This window comes from Sinohyriopsis cumingii, chromosome 12 (genome assembly GCF_028554795.1).
Source record: "Sinohyriopsis cumingii isolate HCF-2022 chromosome 12, ASM2855479v2, whole genome shotgun sequence".
Lineage (NCBI taxonomy): Eukaryota > Metazoa > Mollusca > Bivalvia > Unionida > Unionidae > Sinohyriopsis > Sinohyriopsis cumingii.
The window spans coordinates 126,124,556-126,147,646 of NC_142972.1; the positions used below are offsets into that span (position 1 = coordinate 126,124,556).

Below are 23,091 nucleotides of genomic sequence, written 5' to 3' on the forward strand. Positions count from 1 at the left end.
AAAATGGTAAATAAAATAAAAGATAAAGGTACAAAGCATAAAAACCTTTCAGTCAAGGATCAAATTACTTTTACATTAAATAAAACATAATACATAGGTTCAATATACACTTTATTGTACATATAATATAATCTCTGGCATAACGCTGGCAAATCCTGTCATAGCACACTGCACCAGCCTAGCTCTAAATTCTTTCTATAGGAATACGAGGTATATAGGGACAATGACAAAACTCTACAAGTCTGATCCTAAGGATGCTATAACAAACATCAGCCGATACTCCATACATGCACCGTAGGAAGCGGGTATGAAGTGTATATATAGGCATAATAGCTGAGTAGATTTAAGTACAGACATAAATTGGGGTACAAAAGAAAAGTTGCGATTGCATGAAACTTGGTAATGGCCTCCAAAAAAACAACGGGAATGGTATGCTATGCAAGAGATGTCCCAAATAAATGACAAGATGGAAGGAGGGGTGGTAGGTGGTTCTTTCTGCATATAATTTTAAGTTAAATGCAGCATCTACACTGAAAAGCACACATCTCTACAGGCATCCAAGTTGATGTATGAATGCCCAACCAACTGACACAATGTTTGATCACATGCTCCAAATCAGTCATCTGATTGGTTCAACATGACAACATATCTAAATTAAGTTGCTAGTTTATTAACATATACTGACTGCAATGACATCATATCTGGGCTGAGAAACCATAGTAGACAAAGAGGAGCAGAACAAGGGGCCAGAGAAGGATGCACTGTGTATTACTTAAACTATATTTAATCAATTAAATATATAAACTGCACTACTTTAAAAGGCTTGTTCTAATATTGTCTAGTGTTTCATCATCAAAATCTAAATATTTCTGTCTCACACAATGGAAGTTAAGAATGTGTTATATTGTCAGGATATTGGCAAGGTGTGCACTCTAGTTAAAGTTCATCCTTCCTGAGATGTACGTAGGGCAAGTATGTGTTTTCCTTACAACAAAATATGTGATCTCGGTAAAATATTGTATATGTGGGATGCCAGTCTCCAGTGGGAGTATGATTTCAAATTCCTTTGAGGAGTTTTTTTTTTGTCCCACATGTTATACGAAGAACATGATGATTTATTACTAAGCAGCCAACAGCACAAAAAAATTCTTCCTGGTTTTATGTGCAAATCATGCTTCTGTATGACTTTCATATTAACTGGTTGTCAAATTTAAGGTTTTGAGAAGGATCTGAAAACATGATGAAATTTGATTTTTTTAAAGGACTTGATGTAGCTCAAAGATTCTCAGTTGTATGGCTGTAATTTCAGTTGTAATCTGATTGAGTATGGCTGTAATTTCAGCAGCAATAATGAAGCAATCAGACTGAAAACAAGATCTAGATATAATAAGTAGATTGACAAGCAAACAGAAGACAAAGCTTCTTGTTTGGTAAAACATTGGTGGCACCTGCCTAAAGAATTACTTCTAATGACATGCACAAGAATGTATTAAGCCTATTCTACTGGTTTAGGCAATATCTTCTGATGGTTACATCAGGATGAATTTCAATGGCTGGATGAATCTGTTGCTCTAACCCAATCACTGGACTCCTTGAGACCAATTTTTCCTAGTAAAATATGTTTTTTTCGAGAATAATTACCCAATCATAATACCTTAGGAAAAGTACTTCTACATTGCAAATCCAGCCATCCCGGATACTAATTTTAGCTAAAAGTTGTCTGCCGACCTATATGGCATGACCTCCCCTTAGGTATAACAACTGTGAGTAAAATCTAAGAACCTCTCAGTTATTACTGGAGCAGAAGGCATGGTCTCTATGGATGCAACTGTTAGGAGACCGTGAAGGTATATGTGTTTTATCATTGGGTAAGTAAGTGACTAAGTGCTCTTTAAATATGATGGAATGCTTATGCAGAAAAACATCACTCAAGTGTCGCCTATGGAAACACACATAAGCAAGAGACGACTGAGTAAACAATGTATAGAAAGCTTATCTTTACTTGTTAAGCAATACAGAAATTTACAAAGTAGGTGCAACAATATCCACCATGAGGCAATCACCTATAGAAAAAAGGCCAACAGACAAGGAAAATCAATGAAATTGGCAGTCAGATGCTATAAATGCCTTGGAACAGAAACTCAGTAAAGTACCTGTTAGTAATGGAATTACACATATATTAGGTTTGTTATAAGCACCACAGACTTAGGCTCCCCATGCATGTATCTAAATGTGTGATGACAACAAAGTTTTAGCAAATTGTAAAGGCAGTACTTTGTTGGGATAGGAAGAAAAAAACTCCAGCTTGTAATGGCACATCCTCAATGTAGATTCTGGTTTTTCCGAGGTCTCTCTTGATGAAAGCATGTTTCTTGGAACAAGCAGAAGTAACTGAGAGGATTTTAGACTTTGCCGCTAATTCTTATACATAAGGGGAGATCACTCCACCTGACCACCACAAAGATCGGCAGACAACTTTTAGCTCCCTTTAGCTAAAAGTAGTACCTGGGAGGGCTAGATTTGCAAGGTAGCAGTAGTTCTCTTAAGGTAATATCGCTGGGTAACGTATTTAAAGAAGAAACCATTATACAAGACTACAATTCAATATTCCCAGGAATGCATCTGTATATATCATTTTCTTGTAAAGCTTTGGCTGCATAGTAAAAAGTTCAATGAAAAGCCAACAAAACAAGCAAAACGCAAACTTGGCTATGACAGGGTATACAGTAACAAAGCATATCACATGTCAATTAAATTATAAAACAAAAAAGCTCAAATCTGAGAAAAAAGAAGTTGAGGGTGATTAAAACATACTGATCAATAAATACAATGTGAGCCAAACCAAGCGTTACAAGTAGCTGTTTAACACAACAAATGCCATAGCAAAGCAGAGAAAGTCATTTTCAGACTCTGAATTAAACATGGTGTTGAACTTAGAAATGATCACATCAACAGATTTCGTCAACAGTATATATGACGTCCTACTGTAAAATCTTCAAGGATAAAATATCCAGAGCTAAATTCACATTCATCCTTTCAGATGCTAGTACTGATTCAACAGTTATAGACCAACAATGCATTCTTGTTAGATCTGCAGACCCTGACTATAAAAGTCCAAAAATAAGTTTGGACACATGGGTCTTGTATACAGAAAAATAAACTGGTTAATTTACCTGTCCCTGGACAACTTGATTTTTTAAATTTCTTTACCCATGCATATAAAGCTTTGCATCTGGTATTATGGAGAGTTACTATTAGAAACTTTATGTTCTGCATGATCATCTCATTATATTACATCATATATGACTATTTTGTCTTGTGTTTGAAATCACTATGTCTACCCTATAAGAGCATTTGTGGTACAGTAACAGTTGGGACTGCAACACGAATTTATATTTTAACTGTTACGTAATATCAATTAGTTTTTTTAATGGTATGTTCATTTCATTTAATGCATACTGGATCAAATTTTAAACAAAAAAAATATTTATACTTGGAGGTCAAATTACCCTTTTTGTAACCAGCACAGAAGAAGAACCAATCTAAATTTTAACTGAAATGTTTTATCTGGTAAACCGCTCGAGACCATGCTGTTGAGTTTAGCAAGATCAGCTGCAACTTTCTCTCCATCATTTGAAAAGTCTGTACACTTGGACATATAGCCATGACAGAAGGTTCCAATTTCACTCATTCTCCACTGAAAAATGAGATGATGCAACATTTTTTTCATAAATTTGTAACACAAAGACATTTTTGTTTTAGAGTGGATAAGGTGCAATTATACACATGTTCATTAATCAACACACCAAGTTCTTCGGAGAGATGTTGCGCTTGGGTCTGTTGGCCAAAGCTAGTTCAGGAATAACTCTCTTAGGTAAATCACTGCATGACGGCATGGATTTTTTCCCAACCATCGTTCACTCCTGAAAGGAAAAAATATCTTAATCTTCTTATTGAGGTTTCAATACATGTAAATATCTCGTAATGAGCAGATAATTTTTTTCTCCAAACAACTGATTCCTCAACTGACACTTTGGCAACAGGTGACATTATCAACTAACCATAAGAACAGACATTTCAATGACCACCTGCCCAATTAATCACACTTACATTTATGTCATCATGCGGCCAAATAAGATCTTACCTAACCTACCTGGATAGGATTTACTACAATAACATAATGTATAGAGCACAGATCACATGTATTTTCAGAACACAACGCAATGCGGTGGTGGTGGAGAGAGAGTGAAGAGGAAAAACATCCTCCACCATCCGTACACGTGTCCTGTTGGAGTTGCTGCAGCACCTCATAGAAAATTGCTCTGCACACCACACTTTCTCAACGAGTTATTGAGGATGACCACCGCAGCATGGGTGTGGCCTCTATCAATGAACGTGGCTTACTGTGTATGACCTCTGCAAGTATGCTTGCTAAAGGTTGTAAGAGAGATATGCCAATTTATCTACATCGATATCAGATGATTATGCACACTGTATGTAACAGATAATGTTAATGTAATCACAATTCCTTGAAAACTGCACTAATACTACTATACATTTTTCATTTATAAAAGGCTGATTAACACGTTTTGCATGCAGATGATACTTTATTCAAAGAAATCTTAACAAACTTATGCACAGACTAAATAATACCTTGATCTTTTATTGAATGGAGCAAAGTTATGTTACTGTTTAAACATAAAAAGTAATCCTCTGAGGTATGTACATTCAAATTCCTGATGACAACCACTTCTGTTTTATAAAATAAAAAAACCACTGAATTTATACCTCAATGGAAACCACTTGTATAGTCCTTGAAAGTAACAACCCAGTCCAAAGGCTGAATATACACGTACACACCAAAGAACTTAATTTCAATTCTGACTGCATTTATACTGTATTGGACTGATCAGTTAATTTAAGGTTGACTGGAGCATGTTTTTTAATGCTTTCATGCATTACAAGATAAAATTGTTTCATATGATATAACCCTTTGGAAACTAATGGTCTCTCCCTAAAATAGAACTAGCTTGAGCAGATGTTCCACAGAAACAGAGTGACCATTGTCAACACTGTTATAAAACTAGCATCAGAAAACTATGCCAATTTCAGCATGGGAAAGGTACCTTTCTAACATGAAGCCATCTGACTTGGTGCTTTGTAGTTTAAAGCTCAAATTATGGTTCCATCATTAACAGCAGAAGTTTGGTAAGTGTTTAAAATTAATCTGACCTCAGTATATTGTTGAAATGAATAACAATGTGGAACATTGCCAAATCTTAAACATGTTCAGTAAATTAAGCATTCTGCATAGTTGTATCAATGTGTTCTATTATTTGATCGTTCCTGTAAGGAAAATATAAAAACAAAATTTTTATCATGATAGAAAGAGAAAAACGCAATCAGTCATATGTAAATGATGCATCAATAACCTATTCGTAATATAGATCTAAGATGTTTAATTATTTTAGTGCAGTTTCCTGTTTGTGGCTATTGGATCATTTGGCTATTGAGACAAAAAATAAAATTAAAATTAAAATAAAACATGCAAACCAATTTCTTTCAATAGCATTTAGCCAATTTCTGTATCTGGTATAGTAGAATGGATTCAGTGGAGGACATGGGATTGATTCCTCATTTCTCTCTCTCTTGTTTGATAAAAAGATAGGTGTCAAATTTACATGTCAGATCTGCACATGTTCTGATAGTTACCCCATGCCCAAGCTTGGCCAGATCAGGTCAAGTGTGGGTGGAAGGGGGCACAAGTTCAAAAGGGCCCCAACTTTCCTCAAAAGGGCCCTAAAGCAAAAGTCTATACCTCTATTTACTCACAGTAAGCATAATACCCAATATACATGCGCAAGAATAAAAAGTTATATTTCAAGTGAGGAGTGACTGTACGTTGGGGCCTGACAAGTTCTCAGTAATACGTTGTACTATTTCTTCTAATATCTAATCACAGGATTATAGAGGTGTGATTAAAACTTAAGATTTGAATTATAAAAAGGAACCATACCATACCTTTTCTTATTTGGAATAAAATTTGTGATGAATCTAATAACAAAAAAGTATCCCAGCCGGAAAGATGATCAGTCCCTTGCAGTACGAATGTAGTTAAAATTTAACAAGTATGCAACTTTATGATTTATAAATTCAGAATTTGCTCATTTTTGTTTGTTTGTTTTTATTTTAACAAAAGTGGCTGTCAATTGGAATTTAATGTGTCTAAACATTAGTGTGCATAAGTTGGGTCAGATTTCTTTGAATAAAGGAGAAGTGTAAACATATTGCAAAATAAGTCTATCAACCTTCTCTAAATGTACAGAATAAACAAGACATTTGTTAAAAATGGAAATAAGGATCACTTGATTCTTGAAAAGGTATCTGATTGTAAATCGTGTACAACATTTCGGTCTTTCCATGGATGGTCATCATCGATCAACTATTCAAATTTCAATCAGTAAAACTACCGTTGTTATTGACTGCACCATAATTTGAATGTGAATTACTCATGATGTGTTGGTCTTTCCATGGGTGGTCTTCATTAACTGGCTGTTCAAATGTCAATCAATAATGCTGATCAGCCTCTCCACGATAGAGATGCTATTGATGCACCAGCCAAGATGATTTGTTAGTACATGTATTTTATTGCTCCATTGTGGAGCATTAGTGTGGAGGGACTGCATTGTGTGGAGTTCTGAAAATACACACAAGCTGTACAATACAACTTTCAATTTTCATGATACATGCATAATCATTGAAGGATTTATCAAGAAGAAAAATACAGACTTCAAAGAAATACAGCTGTTCCCATTAAAACAAACTAATATTGGTTCTTAACTGCTGATTACCTTATCTACTCAACCACTCTAAAACACAAAAGCTCTTTATCTGCAGGTTTCATGTACTAAGGAGGCCAAGGAGATGAGATTGGTAAATGCTAGTACAAAAGAACAATACATTAGGATTAATTATGTATGTACAATATAAAAATTATGCATTTTTCAATTCAATGTCACCAAGTTTTCAAACTTATCAAATTATTACATTGAGGCAAAACAAGATATTCTTCAATGAATTTAAAGTGAGTATTGTTTTCTTTTAATCCAAGTCTGCATTTCAAAAATCCAGTTCATGATTAATCATTCAGGGAACCTGGTTTTCATATATACCCCTATCTATGTTTCATTGCCAATCAAATTTTGACAGTGGATATCAAATGTTATACAGTAAGATTAATAATCCAGGGTTAAGCAACTTTTAAAAAAATCTACTTGTCCAGGACAAGTGGTTTAAAACATTCAGTTGTCTCATCTACATTTTGACTTGTCCCAAAATTAACATCAACTGTCAAGATCAGAGCAGACTATGTGCTTTAATCAAGATCAGAGGAGACTATGTGCTTTAATCCATAGAATGAACAAACAAAATAATGTGCAACATATTCATTTCTTAACCCAATCAATTTTTCAAAAACACAAGTTGATACTATCAGCAAGAATGGAAAGTTACTGGAATTCAGGCTTTCCATAACTTCTTTATATTTATCGACCAACAGAACAAATTCTCCTGCCAAGAATCTGTTAGCACAAAGTTCAACACAGTTATTGACCATAAGTACACAATACGTTTCCATATCAGAAAATAGTCTGGGATGTCAGGCCATGGGATTCGCTCAACCTGTTATCACTCTAAAAAATTCCTATTAAAATTTATTTCCTTACGTCATAAATGAAATTTAGACCATTGATTACACCAACGAAAATTATGTCTATTCACGCTTTGTACAAGATTTTCCTTGGATTTCAATAATGAAAGATATCACTCATGTATATAGGTGCCTATGCATTTCTGAGATGCTCAGTTAAGTTGATCCCACTAGCTACATTGGATTTGTCATAAGTGGTCCACACCATTTGTTACTATTACTAGCATACTTTAAGACACATAGCATGTACTGCTAAATTTGAAGATTATTTTGAATCTACATATTGACTTCAGAATGTCACAATGTTTAAATGATATTCAATATGTGGATGGTGGGCTGTATTATATGTAGGTTACAGTTGCTTGTTTTATAAGACAAATAAAATTGGACATTAATCACCTAAATATGCACTGTATCATAACAAAGTGAACACTAACTACTAAACACTTTGAAAAACTGATGTGACAGGCATCATGGTAGATCAACTTATTCAATAATGAGATAATATATAATGGGATATAGTCATAACTGGATACAACCAAACCTCAAATGTTTTTATTTTTTCAATTAAATCCTTTAAAACCTGGGGAGGGAATTCCAAAACTGTACAAATGGATACTAAAATTAGTCTAACTAAACCCCTGAAAGCAATTTGTTTGCATTTTGTGACATGGTTTATGTTATATGTTGATAGGCCTAAACTTCGACTTGCTTTGTGCATAATTCTTGAAATTCAAGGACCCATATGACATCACAACTAACTGTGACTTGAAAATATTTTATTTGATAGAGAATTTCCTAAGAAGTTCATTATAGAGATTATGACATTGCATTTGTGGGATTTCTATTGTGCCTTCTGCATTATGGGATTTCTATCATGACATTTGCATTATGGGATTTCTATCATGCCATTTGCATTATTAGGATGAAATCAAATGTTTAATTTTCATGCCCACTGTCCAAGTCTATTAATGTTGTTTGGAATCATCCTGGTATCAGTGCCATTCTTGAATTGGTTTGCCAAAAGGAAAATTTCTTTATCAGTTTTAATCATGATGTGCATTATGTGCATTGAGAAAACCACACTAGATATTGTACTTAAGTGTACCCTTGAAGATACTTTGACCCAAACAGATTTTGACATATTTACCACCTAGCATTGTTCTCAAAAAGAAACAAAACAGTCTGTCCTGTATAGTTTTATTTTCAATTCATGAACAAATTAATTTATTCTTCAAAAACATCTAGGGCATAATGTCCAAGTCTAGTACTATCATACCTAACTGGTAACATTTATCAAAATGTTCAACCAAGGCAATTGAAGTTCCTTGCCCCAAGAGTGAAGGCGCCTGGAACAAGTATACTTCAGTGACATCTCTTTTTCTAAAAATGACTTAAGTGTCATGACCTCAACGTATATGCATACAATATCATAGTAAACGTGTGTGTGTGTGTAGTATATATGTGTCTGTAATTTAGATTTTAACATAGGTTAAAGAATTTTTAAGTCATATCGCTATGATGTCTGCAGTGTGGCAGTTTATAGTGATGTCTAGCACTGGAGCATCATGCTGCAAATACATAGCATCATGTCCCACCCAGTCACATTATCCTGACATCAGTCTGACCTGTCCTAACACTAACCTCATAATGTTGAGTGCTAAAGAGAGGCAGCTGCAAGTACCATTTTTATAAGTCTTTGGTATGACTCTGTCAGGGTTTGAACCCTCAACCTCCCACATCCAAGGTGGATGCTAGAACCACTTAGGCCACCAGAGAGTTGACAATATAGTAAATGAAAGGATTAGCTGAAAACATTTTATATTTTATGTTACTAAAATAAAATAAATGATATTAAATTGCTTTCTTGTGGGTATTCAGTTTAGATGCCCCTATAGTTGCATTCACTCCAAAACAGACTGGAAGTTTTCTCCACCAAACAAGTGTTAAAGTAGAGAACACACAAAACAATGGAGAAATTTCAAATAAAAACTGCATTACACATCAGTAAGGCACTTGAATCTGAATCTTACACTGTGAAAAGTTTGGAAGTTATAAGTGACTAAATGAACTAATAGTATAAAACAATTAGCACCAAGCCATCGACGGGTGGGATTTTTAACTGCAAGAATTAGTTACCTTGTCTTAGTTGGAAGCAGATGAAGATGTTATAAGTTTACCGCTTGTTACTGATAGAATCGAGAGGCTATGCACAGTGATGTAAAACAATGCAGAATTTATTTTTTCAGTGTTTCACTGTTTCTACAAAATGGCATCACTCCAAAGTGCAAGGGATCACCTGGGAATTCATTTTCCTGGCAGCTGATTAGTCCTGCAATGTAAGACGGCCACCCCGTATTGGATGTGATGCACCATATCATGAACGCCTTACATTTTATTCGTGATCATGCTGTTGACGTAGTTATGTACATCTAATTTAAAAAAATAAAAAATATAAACTTTAATTTCTACTCTGTTTCCATTCACAGATGACCCGTTCTGACATAGGACCCTCTCTATCATAATATATATTATGACAGAGTCCTATGTCAGAACGGGTCATCGGGGTAATCTGAGGTATTTTTGTCACTCTGTATGATTTTTATCCTTTAGATGATTGTTATCTTTCTTAACATCAAGCTCGCGTCGAGAACCTCTGTTTCCGTTTGTTATTTATTTTTCACTGCCGGTACGTTTCCCTTTAGGACAAGGACAGTCCTACAACGTAAGACACATCACCCGATATTTTTGTTCTGGGGGGTGATGGGGTTATAGCAGCACTAAAACAAAACCAACATGTGCTATGCCTTACATTGTTGGACTAGGACGATGATAGTTTTGTTTCTTTTATAAAGGAAGTCTTTAAATTTATGATCTAGGGCAACAACACAACCGCTATAAACAATGAATATTGAAAAATGAATACATATATTTTTTAAATTAGCAATATGAAAAAGTGTACCATTGGAATACAATGCAAATTAAAGACTGTTATATTAAAAGCTCTCTAATTGTTTCTCGTACTGCAGCAGTCCTTTGTTGCATCCCTTACGCATGCATGTTTGTATGCTACGGACCGAATAATCCAAAAATAATTCTATAACTAATATAAATAAGGAGAAGTCTAAATGTTCATAATATTCTATATTTACTAAATATAAATATTATAAATAATAAAATGTTATTTATTGACAGCATTTAAATAAGAACCAAGAAAAACTCTAACATTCTTTACCGCGGTCCTACAAAAATCAATATGGCTGCTTCCATTGGGACCTGGAATCGGACAAGATTCTTGTTGTGTTTTGCAATCATTTGGTCGTTTTTAAATGTTTTTGCCTTGCCAGATGATACATTCAACGAAGAGCTATTTGTAAAGCCATTTGATTCTGGTCAAGTTCTTTTCCATTTCCAATTTACCACGCTCTGGAATGCTTCGACCGCTGAACCGGACTCATGTAAGGGGAAATACAGTAGAGGTTATCTATATAAAAAAAAATTTCCTCCATTTTACCGTGGCATTTGTAAGATCCTATGCAGTCCTCTCAATCTACAATAAAAGCAATAAATGGAGAGAGGGAGAGAGAGAGAGAGAGAGAGAGACGGGTTGGGTATGAGTTTCATACACTTCAATGTAGTCCTACAATATAAGACATAGCACATGTTGGTTTGGTTTTAGTGCTATGTCTTACTATCCAAATAACGGCCTTGTATAACGTGTTCCGATGCCGTTGACATCGGAACGAATAGTCAAAGTTTCAGGAATATCTCACACATTTGGCATCATATATTGACACTATTCCACTAATTTATGTGTAATTAATATACTTACTGTGCTGTCTTTATCCTGGTGGAATGAAAATATGACACTATAGAAGCAAATGGACGCATTTTCATGTTCCGTTGACATACATTTGAATTTGTTGCAATGTGACGATAGTCAAGGTATGCCGAAGTATGGTTAAGATAAACTCTAACTCTTCATGAGGCGATATGTTTCTTGAACAAAACAATATGTTTTCTGTTTTATTTGATATTTTTGTTTATGTTTTGTATTTGCCTTAGAGAAAGACTCTTTAAAGGGTCGAAAGCGCTCAGGCTAGCTAGATACTAGTTTCACATTGTTCGTTGTCTGTTTATTGCATTTATCTTAATCAATCCCTGACACACATGATCTCTTGCTGGATCCAGTTCACTGGAAAGGAGTGTTATTTGCCATATGATTTGTATTGTTTATATATATATATATATATATATATATATATATATATATATATATATATATATAGATAGATATAGATAGATAGATATCTGTATATATTGCATGTCTCACTTGCTCCCACTTCTCCCTGTTCAGCTCTCACTTTTCCCAGTTCTGTCCAAAAGGAGAAGTCACTTCTCCCTAAATTAAGTCTAGCTTGACCCCAGAGTAATACATATAAATTGATGCAATGTATTTATTGATTTCTCACACATATCGTGCTTTCTTCACATTATATTTACCAAAATTATTTGTGTAAAGAATCATTGATGAGTAAAACAATAGTATAATGTGCTAAACTGTTATCAGTGAATTATCTATAATCTTTTAAAAAGAGTAAAATCTAGAAATAGTAAACCAACTTATATTCATTTTATCCTTTGAAACATTTGAAAATATTTTATTTAAAGCCTTTTTGAATGAATTAATAATTATTTCTGAATAAAATTTATGTATGTGATAAATACATATATAATATAATAAAACAATTCCATGTACCAAAATACCACAAAGTTATTTCAGGTCAGCACTATATATAGAATGGTATTAAATTCAGTAAATTGGTAAATTATATGAGAGTGCTTTAATTATAGTGGTGTTGGTGAAACAGATTTTGCCAAACCCTGGTCAGATGATCTCACTATTAGTGTTTGCATTTAAATCAGTTAAGGATGCAATGATTAAACACATTAATAAACAAACAGTGATGATTAAAGTTAAGATGGCATCTGAAGATAAACACAGGAGATACCAACATTAACAGACGAGGAAGTGCCAGGGATGCTTGATGACACTGGAAATTCTATGCTGTGAAACAGACCTCCACCAGGCAGCTACTGAAGTTATGTCAATTGACCATGTTAGTTTATTTATTTATTTTAAATATCACTAACAATATGCTTCTTATTATCTATCTTCTTGTACAGTATACACTTTCAATAATAATGCTCAAACAGTTAAATAATATATTATAAATTCAGCTAATAAAAATCACAGTGGTCGTTGTTTTTGTACCAAGGTTTTTTAAGTAAAAAAATATTCTTCATAAATCTATTTAAAAATTACTTTTATATATACTCAGACCAGAATATATAGACAAAAACAAGTTAACTGAAATGATTGTTTTTTAGTGTTAAGTAATTTGAAGAGCATTAAATGATACGTTATGAATTAAGAGAACAAAAATTAACATACAGTTCTTTCAACAAAGAATATTAGAATATATTTCATATTCTTTTTAGGTCAACAAAATTAGAATAATATAGACATAATATATTGAAATGTTATTTTGTATCTAACTGAACCATACATTGTACAGGATCCCACTTCAGTTTTGAGAATGAAAGATTTATTTATACACAGTATAAAGCTAATATCTGCCTAAATCTAACAAAGGTATTACCTCCCACAGACCAGTATGTGTAGACAAAAACAATGTAACAGACGCATTAACATACTCAGACCAATATATATATAGACATAATAATGTTACTGCACAAAGGTGAATGAGCTACTTTAAAATATTTCCCTATTGAATTGCTGATGCAAGATAAACAGAAATATATTTTAAACTGTAAATGTCACATTCAAATCTTGGACAAAACATGATAATATTTTATATGGTCTGAATCAGCCAAGGTCCAAATCAACTGGTTACTGCCAGGAGCAGATGGAAGCTGTCGGGGGGAAAAGCATTCAGAAAATATTTCAAAATGTGGTTGACAGGAATAAATTTAGGTTCATTTGGGTCAGATCTACCAGAATGTATCACATTTTTGTTACATCTGATTTGGTTTGAGAATGTACTAGCTTGATAAAATATCCGATTTGGTTTGAGAATATACAAGCTTGATAAAATATCCAATTTGGTTTGAGAATGTACTAGCCTGATAAAATATCCAATTTGGTTTGAGAATGTACTAGCTTGATAAAATATCCGATTTGGTTTGAGAATGTACTAGCTTGATAAAATATCCGATTTGGTATGAGAATGTACTAGCTTGATAAAATATCCGATTTGGTTTGAGAATGTACAAGCTTGATAAAATATCCGATTTGGTTTGAGAATGTACAAGCTTGATAAAATATCTTTGATTAACATCAGCACCAGAATTAGGGTGGCTACCTTTGTGCCCCTGTCATTCACAGGGCAAATATTTTTAAAAAAAACAGAGTTTTGAACATAAATAATAAGTTTATTTGCATAAACTTGGACATCTCTGTTCTATGTTTGTTAAATTATGATTTCCTTGATGTGTTTGGAAGATGACTTAGACTACAGTGACCACTTCAGTGGCCTAGTGGTTAGAGTGTCTGCCTCAGATGCAGTAGGTCGTGGGTTCGATTCCCGGTCGAGTCATACCAAAGACTTACAAAAATGGTACATACAGCTGCCTCACTTGGCACTCAGTGTTAAGAGGTTAGTGTTAGGACTGATCAGCCTGGTGTCAGGATAATGTGACTGGGTGGGACATCATGATACATGTCTGCAGCATGATGCCCCAGTACTAGACATCACTATAAGCTGTCACACTGCAGGCATCGTAGCGATATGACTGAAAAATTGTTAAAGCTACGTTAAAAATCCAAATCACACACATCTACTTAGTGTACAGTAAGTGTTTGTTTCTTCTGATCTTGCAATTCTATTTGCTGATGTATTTGTACTCTTCAAAAAATACAACACAAGAAGATAGCATTGTTAATTAAAATTCATCCCATAAACATTACAGTTCTGTGTATTAACTTAAACACTGTATGAGATAAGTTTTTAAGACTTTGTGAATATACTGTATATTCCCTAATTGATGCCCCCATGGTCATTACATTTTCCAAATGGGGACATTTATTAAGAGTACAGTAATGAAAACTAAAGTTGTTCTTTTGATGCACACATGTACAACTGGGTGTTGTTGTTGTTGTAAGGTTTAATGCCATTTTTCAGCACCAGATAGGCTATACATGGTGGCCAGTATAACTGGTGGAGGAAGAACCTTGGAAAACCCCGGAAAGAACCACCAACCCACAAGAAGCTACTGGCAAGCTTTCTCACGTACCAACTTAGCCATGCCTGAGACTTGAACCCACGCAGACAGAGGTCAACTGGGCGTCATCAGTCATCATAAACATCAGTACAGTTAAAACTATCAATCGATCAACCCATTTCCCCATGGTATCCGATCAAAGGGAAAGTATAATGCTTAACCTGAACCTCCCAAGACCCCTGTAATGAAAAGCACAGGTCTTACTTACACAGTTTCTTTTAAATTTTCTTTTCTGAAAAAAGGTGAGGGGGCATTAATTTGAGTGGGGGTGTAACTAGGGAATTCTGGCCAATAGACGTACTGATTTACTCTACATCTTAGAAAGCAAACTAGATTCTTCTTTCAATGAAAGTCTCTTTCACGTTGATGTTTACAAACTGGAGTGCTGGAATTGCATTGTCAGCATTGTCAGTGGGATCATGTCTTTTATTTGTTCAGATATTCCATTGCATTGGATGAAAGAATTCATTCAAGTACATGTTTCTTATGAATTGCAATTGAACAAGCCTAAATGGCAATTTATAGTATATATAAACCTTCATCAGTGGATGAAAATGTTGTTTATGATAATCAATGATTTTCATGACAGGTTTTTACTCACTGTAACCAGAATAAAAATCAAAGGAAGTTTCTGTGTTAAGTTCCCATCTTGTATCTTGTGTTTCCTAATTCTGTCTGTTCTCTATCCCTCACCTGTGTCTATCTTTGGATTAAAATTCCCATACTATGTGTCTCTGTCTGTTCCTGACAATTCTATTCTCATATCTATCTATATATAATACTATATCATATACTAATACCCACTTCCCTTATACCGAATATGATTGGCTAACCATTACAAGATGAAGGACAGCCCCCTTCACCCACAAACCATACCATAACTAAACAGTGCTGAACCAGCATTAAATATGACCAGTTACCCAGATTTGTCATGATGCAGACCCTTTAACCAGATTTGTCATGATGCAGACCCTTTACCCAGATTTGTCATGATGCAGACCCTTTAACCAGATTTGTCATGATGCAGACCCTTTAACCAGATTTGTCATGATGCAGACCCTTTACCCAGATTTGTCATGATGCAGACTCTTTACCCAGATTTGTCATGATGCAGACCCTTTACCCAGATTTGTCATGATGCAGACCCCTTACCCAGATTTGTCATGATGCAGACTCTTTACCCAGATTTGTCATGATGCAGACCCTTTACCCAGATTTGTCATGATGCAGACCCCTTACCCAGATTTGTCATGATGCAGACCCTTTACCCAGATTTGTCATGATGCAGACTCTTTACCCAGATTTGTCATGATGCAGACCCTTTACCCAGATTTGTCATGATGCAGACCCCTTACCCAGATTTGTCATGATGCAGACCCTTTACCCAGATTTGTCATGATGCAGACCCTTTAACCAGATTTGTCATGATGCAGACCCCTTACCCAGATTTGTCATGATGCAGACCCTTTACCCAGATTTGTCATGATGCAGACCCTTTAACCAGATTTGTCATGATGCAGACCCTTTACCCATATTTGTCAAACCTTCCTGAATCCCACAACTTATCTTTTCAGCTGACTATGATATTGATACATTTTTCAAATTCTCCCATCCCACCTAGTTAGAAACCTGGTACTGGTAACTGCTAAATATTTTTCTTTCAGCCATAGATATTTTTATAAAAATATTCCACACTAGAGTGCATTTGGTCATAAAAACGTAAAGCTGCCAGTGACACATACATTTAATAACATCTCTACAGCATGTTTTGGGCTCTGAAGGATATCAGTCCTTCAGTGTTTAATGGCTCACTTGTTTTTACCAGATAGTTTGCACTGTGAATAGTAGCAGCAAACTTTATAGTTTTACTAAAATTGCTAACCAAGCATTGTACTTTTCTGTGTGAAGGGATACAAATGTATATAAATGATTGGACCAGGTATTTGTTATCTCCCTTCAGTATCATGCTGCAGGCAATATTTGAAACAATATTGAAAAATGTTTTTTAACGGAAATTGCCACAAAATTCCTTCAGTAATGTTTCAGATGGTAATATAAATTTTCTAGTCAAATATAAAAACAAAATGTAGATAAATGATATTTAGGGCAGTATATTATGATAGTAAAAACATCATAAATATCACTATTGTAGGAATTGTTTTTTTCCATCTTATCTTAAAATAAATAATTAGCAGTTAGTTAAGCTCACCAAGTGATCTGTATTCTTTATTGGTCCAGTTTTACTCCATCCACTGTAGAAATTATAATCTCCATTTCACATTGTATATTGAATTACTGCAGAGTCTTCTAACATGTTTAGCTTTAACAATGTAATGTTACTTTTAGAGATTAGTAATGCTTGTACAGATTGTCTCCTTATAAAACTCATTTAAATTTTAAAAATTATGTCAATAAAATGAAATGGATTTTACAAAGGATTGACATAACATTGATCTTTATTTTGTTATAATATGATTGCATTGTTTAACACTGTGACCTTTTTACTTCCAGAATTAGTATTTGCCTTGTACAGATTGTAATTGACTGACATAAAACAAATATTAGTGTATTTAACTATTCCGACACTACCTCATTATAAGGCCCTATATTATAACAGTTTTTGTAATAAGGTTGGTATGGTAGTGATCCCATTTCATTAAGTAGTATCATGTACTCACTGTAAGGTTGTCTCACAATGAGGGAGTGTACTCTATGGCGTCTCATAGACAGCTTTATAATGAGGGAATACTGTACCTTGAAGTCAGTTATTTTAAGGGACGTATTAACTAGGTACGAAAACGTATTACTTAATATAAAAAATATCAAATTCTGTCTTAAATAAATTCTGTTTTAATGATCAGGTTTCATTGGCCATGAGAGCTATACTGTTGTAAGTTTTATTTTCTGTCTTGTAATTCTGTATATTTTTTTTTCTTTTCAGTTACACATTACAGGCTATTTCCTAAGGCACTGGGTGATGTGTTAGTAAAATACCAAGTGCAAGAACTTCATCTCTCACTAACTCAGGGGTTGTGGAGGTATGAAAAGTGGGGTTATCCCCCAGAAGATGCACCCCCTGGGGTGGAACTCTGGGTGTGGTTTTTGCCAACAGCATCAAAGTAAGTTGTTCAAAATTGTATTATTTAATCATTTCATACAAAGACTTCACTATCTTTAGAAACTATAATTTATAAACTAATTGACTGTAAAGACTTCATCATCTTTGTTCCGTTGTTTACTTTGTGGTACTCTTCAATGTCTGTACGTCTATTTTATACAGAGACTATTACTGGTTTTAAATAGTGTGTTACAAATTCTGCAAGTTGAAGATGCTTACAATATTTTCATGGTCATCAACTTGAAAAAGAAAAGTCTCATATATGAAGAAGGAAATTGTCTTCCTGTGACCATGCTTGTTAATTCAATTTAATTTTACAAAAAATATTGCCGAAGATAAAACAAATATGGTAGTATGAAAAGGTTGTATATTGAAAATGCTACAAATAAAATTTTTATCAAGTCTGCATAGAGAGTATCTTTTACAGAAATTTGATATTTATTTACCTCAACCATATTTTCGTTTGCTAGATATTTGTCCCAATCATATCTTGAGTCCATCTACTACCTCAAAATTTCAGTCTTCCCAAGCAAAAAAGATGTTAGCAAAGTCTTTTTTGCTTAAAAACTTAAAGTGCTAAACCTTGTTTGATAATACTTACCTGATGGGAATTCCTTCCCAAGCTCTAACATCCCCAGAAGAGTGTGCGCTTCCACTCAGTTATCAGCTAATGAATGGTGGGAGTTTGCACCAGTACCCCTCTCAAAGAGGAGACTACACTTGTCTGGTTTCCATCTCTGTAAACAGAAATATTTGCATTTTTGTTCAAAAGCTTAAAGATATTTATGTCTTTCTTCACTCAGGACTCCATGATTTGCAAGATAGTGGAAAAAATTCATTGCATATCATAACCAGATAATTATTATTGAAGACATCTATTTTATTTTTTTAAAATTATTTGTGTACTTTTTTAGCATTGACAAAACATGGTCAGATTTGGTGAATGCCTTATCGGGACTCTTTTGTGCCTCCCTCAATTTTATGGATGGCAAATCTACAGTTTTGCCACGATGGAGTTTCCGACCTATGGGCCTTGCATCGGAGTACTACAGCTTTGACTCTAGGTTCATGCGATACTCTGCCCTGCCAAAAGAAATTGTCTGTACTGAAAACTTAACACCTTGGAAGAAACTGCTGCCCTGTGCATCAAAGGTAAGGTATCACTGTCAGGTTTGATATATTTATAGAACATGCTGAAAGAAATGCTTTAATTTAATTTTTGGGAATGTTTTGGAGTTGAATCATGGTGTTTGTACGTTTCTTATAGAGTCAGAGCACATAATTGAATTTTGCACCAGCATATATGGTTTACACAAGAGCAAATGCAGAAAAATGTGCTTCCAATCTTTCACGTTAATTTTAGCTTGAAAATTGACTGTCTTCACATTTTTGGACAAGGATGTTAATTTTATTTTGATGGCTATGTTATATATAATGTGAAGAATTAAGATTGACGGAAAATGAGTACCATGTATGTCTGAATAAAAAATTTTAAGCTTTTTGGATTTACACAAGTTTTCCACAAAGTACACAATCCTAACTAGAAAAATCTTATAGATTCTTATGTCTTGTAGTATCAAGTTTGGTGTGTTATGTAATGTCAAGTAGAGCTGGTAAACAATTAAAAATACTGTGTGACATATTTATAACTTTTATTAAAATTAAGCCTGATGTTTATGGGCTTTTGTTTTATCACATTTCTGTGTATGTTCACTACATAGATGCCATCTTTCATCACCTACTTGTCTACTGTGATGATAGTCCACACTGATGGATAGAAAAATTCCATACTCTGGGTCAGAATTTGGTATCAAACACTTAGCGAAGCCTCTGTGTGTGTGTGATTTGGAATTTTTAACCTAGCTTTAACAATTTTATAGTGTTGTCTAGCACTGGGGCATCATGCCACAGACATGTAACATGATGTTCCACCCAGTCACATTATTCTGACACCAGGCTGACCAGTCCTAACACTAACTTCTTAATGCTGAGCTCCAAGCGAGGCAGCTGTTAGTACCATTTTTGTAAGTCTTTGGTATGACTTGGTCAGAGATCGAACCTACTACCTCCCGCATCCAAGGCGGATACTCTAACCACTAGGCCACCTGAGCATTAACAAAGCCTCTGATGCAAACATTCATGTTCAGTTGGATATTTTTTTATTATTTTCTTCACCAATCCACAGGAAGGATTTTATTAATGCATGCCAAATCAGTCTGAATGTAATCGCTATTATTACCTTGTCAATGGTATCTTTTTTCTGGCAGCAGTAGTAACAACATCATCGTTAAAATTTTATATTAAAGTTTTCTAGTTTAATAGAAATTTTCAGGTCTTTATATCTTATTATGGTGCTTATGTGACACCATGTTTTGCATAGCCTTTGTTATTTTTAACATGTTGTTTTCATCCCTCTTAAAAACGTAAGAATAATTCAGTTAATTACATCCAGAGAAACACAATACAGAATTGAATTGTCCTTGCAGGTTGGCCTGGCTACCTTGTTGAATGCAATGAAGCTGTATGACTCTTACTACAGTTCTCTAGGGATTCATGTCAGACCAGTCTGCAGGGTGAGTCTCCATCTTGGGTTCCAAACATTTTTTTAAGTCACAGGCCCAAGTATCTTTAACAAATTTCACGTAACCATAAGGCCAGGTGAACTTATGGCATAGCCATGTATCAAGTGTGCATCTGTTTGAAAAAAAATTTTCCTTAAAAGAGAGTGTGCTGGCATGAAGACTGTAGATTTATAGAGATAATGATGATCCGCCATAAAATATTGCCAACATTACTAAACATGGTAAAACCCCATCTGACATCCCAAAAGTCACTGAATAAAATTTGATCAAAGTTGACAGAAAGCTTATGGGAGGAGAACCATACATGTTTTTTAAAAATAAATGATGCTGATCCACCTTTAAGTATGGCTGCTATTGCTAAAACAGAAGGCTAACTAAAAATAGAAAAACCTTTAAATGACTTTTACCAGACTTGACGTCATGGCATGAACACCTATTACATTAATTAAAATGATGCTGATCCATTATCAGATATGGCTGACCATTACCACAACAAAAATTTAAAATAAAAGACTTCTCCAAATCTGCTGAACAGGATTTGAACTTATTTGACAGAAAGCTTTGTTGCATGAAACCGTTTAAATTTTATACAATTGATGCTGATAAACCTTCAAATGTAGACACTATTACTAAAATGTAGAAAAACATTTAAACTGTTTCTTTTCAAAATCGCTAAATAATAAATTGACTAGACTTGACAGAAAGTGTCCAGACATGAAGGCCCTTCAAATTTATGCAAATGATAACTGATGTGTCATCAAATATGGTCACCATTACTAAACTAAAAAATCTTTAAAGGACTTCTTCAAAACCACTGAAAAGATTTTGATGTAAATTGACACAAAACAACTGACATAAAGACCTTTCATTGTATACAAAATGATTTATACATATATTGTCACTGTTATTAAAAATGCAAGTTTTAATTGACTTCTTGCAAAAACCACTTACAATTATTTGACCAAATTTGACAGAAAGCATCCTGGCACAGTTGGCTTTCAGGTTTCTACAAATTATGCTTATCTGCCATAAACCTTGGCCACCATAGTTACAGATCTGAAAAACCTTTAAAGACTTTGCCAAACCTGCTAAACAGAATTTAATCATATTTGACAGAAGCATCCTGGCATGAAGGTCTCATAAATTTATGCAAATACTGCCGCTCTTCCATGATATAGAGCAACTATTATTAAACAAAGAAGCCTTAAAATGATTTTTTCTTTAAAACCATTTAATAGAAGTTGACCAATCTTGATTGGCAGATTCCTGGACTTGACAATTTGCTTATTAAAGCTTGGGAAATAGCGTATGGTGAGATCTATTGAGAGTCATAGGTTATAAAGAGTTCTCCTCCTTGCAGAACAATTTAAAAGATTTCAGAGATATTTAAAGAACATATGCATAGATTACAACAAAAGATGTTAAATAAATTAGCAAAATACTACACATTGGAATTAAAATGAATTGGTCCCATTTTAAAACTGAAGACAAAATAAAAGACAGTAATCTAACATATAATAAGTAAATAAAATAAATTAAGACTAATATTTATGTGGAAATCAAAGGATTGCATGCTAGGTTGTGAAGGAATTTGCTATATTATGTTACGCTGTTATTGATGTGTATCAGAGCTGTACAGACAACATCTGGTTTGATTCATCAAGGACCATTTTTAGTTCTGAGGTTATATTCTTTAATCAAAATCCCCAGTAGATGATTCCACTTTACATAATCAGTTGGACCAAGACATTAAGGATCATAGTACTTGTTGCATGGTATCTGAATGGTTTGCATGCTGGATTCATACACAGGAGTACTGGTTTTGATTCCCCAACCAGACCATGTTGTCTGATGTGTTGTGTCTGCCCAAGATAAGCTAAATAAAGCCACTTAACAAAAACCTAGGCTTAACTCAACCAAATCAATAGGTAGTTGTGATTATTTTTTATTGACTCATATTTCCTTTGTTTATTTGCCACACACTAGCTAGTAATTTGAGTAAGGCATTTGGGCATGCTACATTTAATCCAATAGTACAAGGGATATCAACTTCATCTGGGTTTACACTTTGACAGAGTGTGTCCCATCCACTGAAAGACCTGTATGTTTGATTACTTCATGGCATAGGGACTATTAAGCTCAACTCTTAAGAATCTCTCACAAACCTTAAAAGAATGTAGCTTAAAAAGAAAATATACTGCCTTAAGTGCCTTAGGGTGGGGTAATTTTATCAGTCAAGATGCATCATATTTTTCAAGGCCAGTGTAATGTGTATTTTTAATAGGTCTGATTCAGATCGTTAAACAATATTTGAATACAAAGATATGCTCCTTCTAGTTCTACAGTTAGCTTGCCTTGACTGATGTACAGTTAGAAAA

General features: G+C 34.2%; 2 protein-coding genes across 4 annotated transcripts in view; one reads left to right on the forward strand and one right to left on the reverse strand.

The window, feature by feature from the left end:
- LOC149787412 (protein Jumonji-like) overlaps positions 1-10,779 on the reverse strand; it is an 88,256-nt gene extending 77,477 nt beyond the window's left edge. For 2 of the 3 annotated variants that reach the window (XM_089978023.1, XM_089978020.1), the window contains exons 1-2: positions 10,671-10,779; positions 3,807-3,923 (exon numbers count right to left, since the gene is read on the reverse strand). In XM_089978023.1, coding sequence (XP_089834149.1) covers positions 3,807-3,914 — 108 coding nt within the window. In that variant the 5' untranslated portion in view covers positions 3,915-3,923; positions 10,671-10,779. The remainder of the gene's footprint in view (positions 1-3,806; positions 3,924-10,670) is intronic. The other variant, XM_089978021.1, reaches the window with a different exon arrangement.
- Positions 10,780-10,956: 177 nt separating this feature from the next.
- The window catches only part of LOC149787413 (GPI-anchor transamidase component PIGT-like), a 40,159-nt gene continuing 28,024 nt past the window's right edge, over positions 10,957-23,091 (forward strand). The window contains exons 1-4 of the mRNA XM_089978024.1: positions 10,957-11,166; positions 17,955-18,132; positions 19,046-19,283; positions 20,618-20,704. Of these exons, the coding sequence (XP_089834150.1) occupies positions 10,965-11,166; positions 17,955-18,132; positions 19,046-19,283; positions 20,618-20,704 (705 nt within the window). The 5' untranslated portion in view covers positions 10,957-10,964. The remainder of the gene's footprint in view (positions 11,167-17,954; positions 18,133-19,045; positions 19,284-20,617; positions 20,705-23,091) is intronic.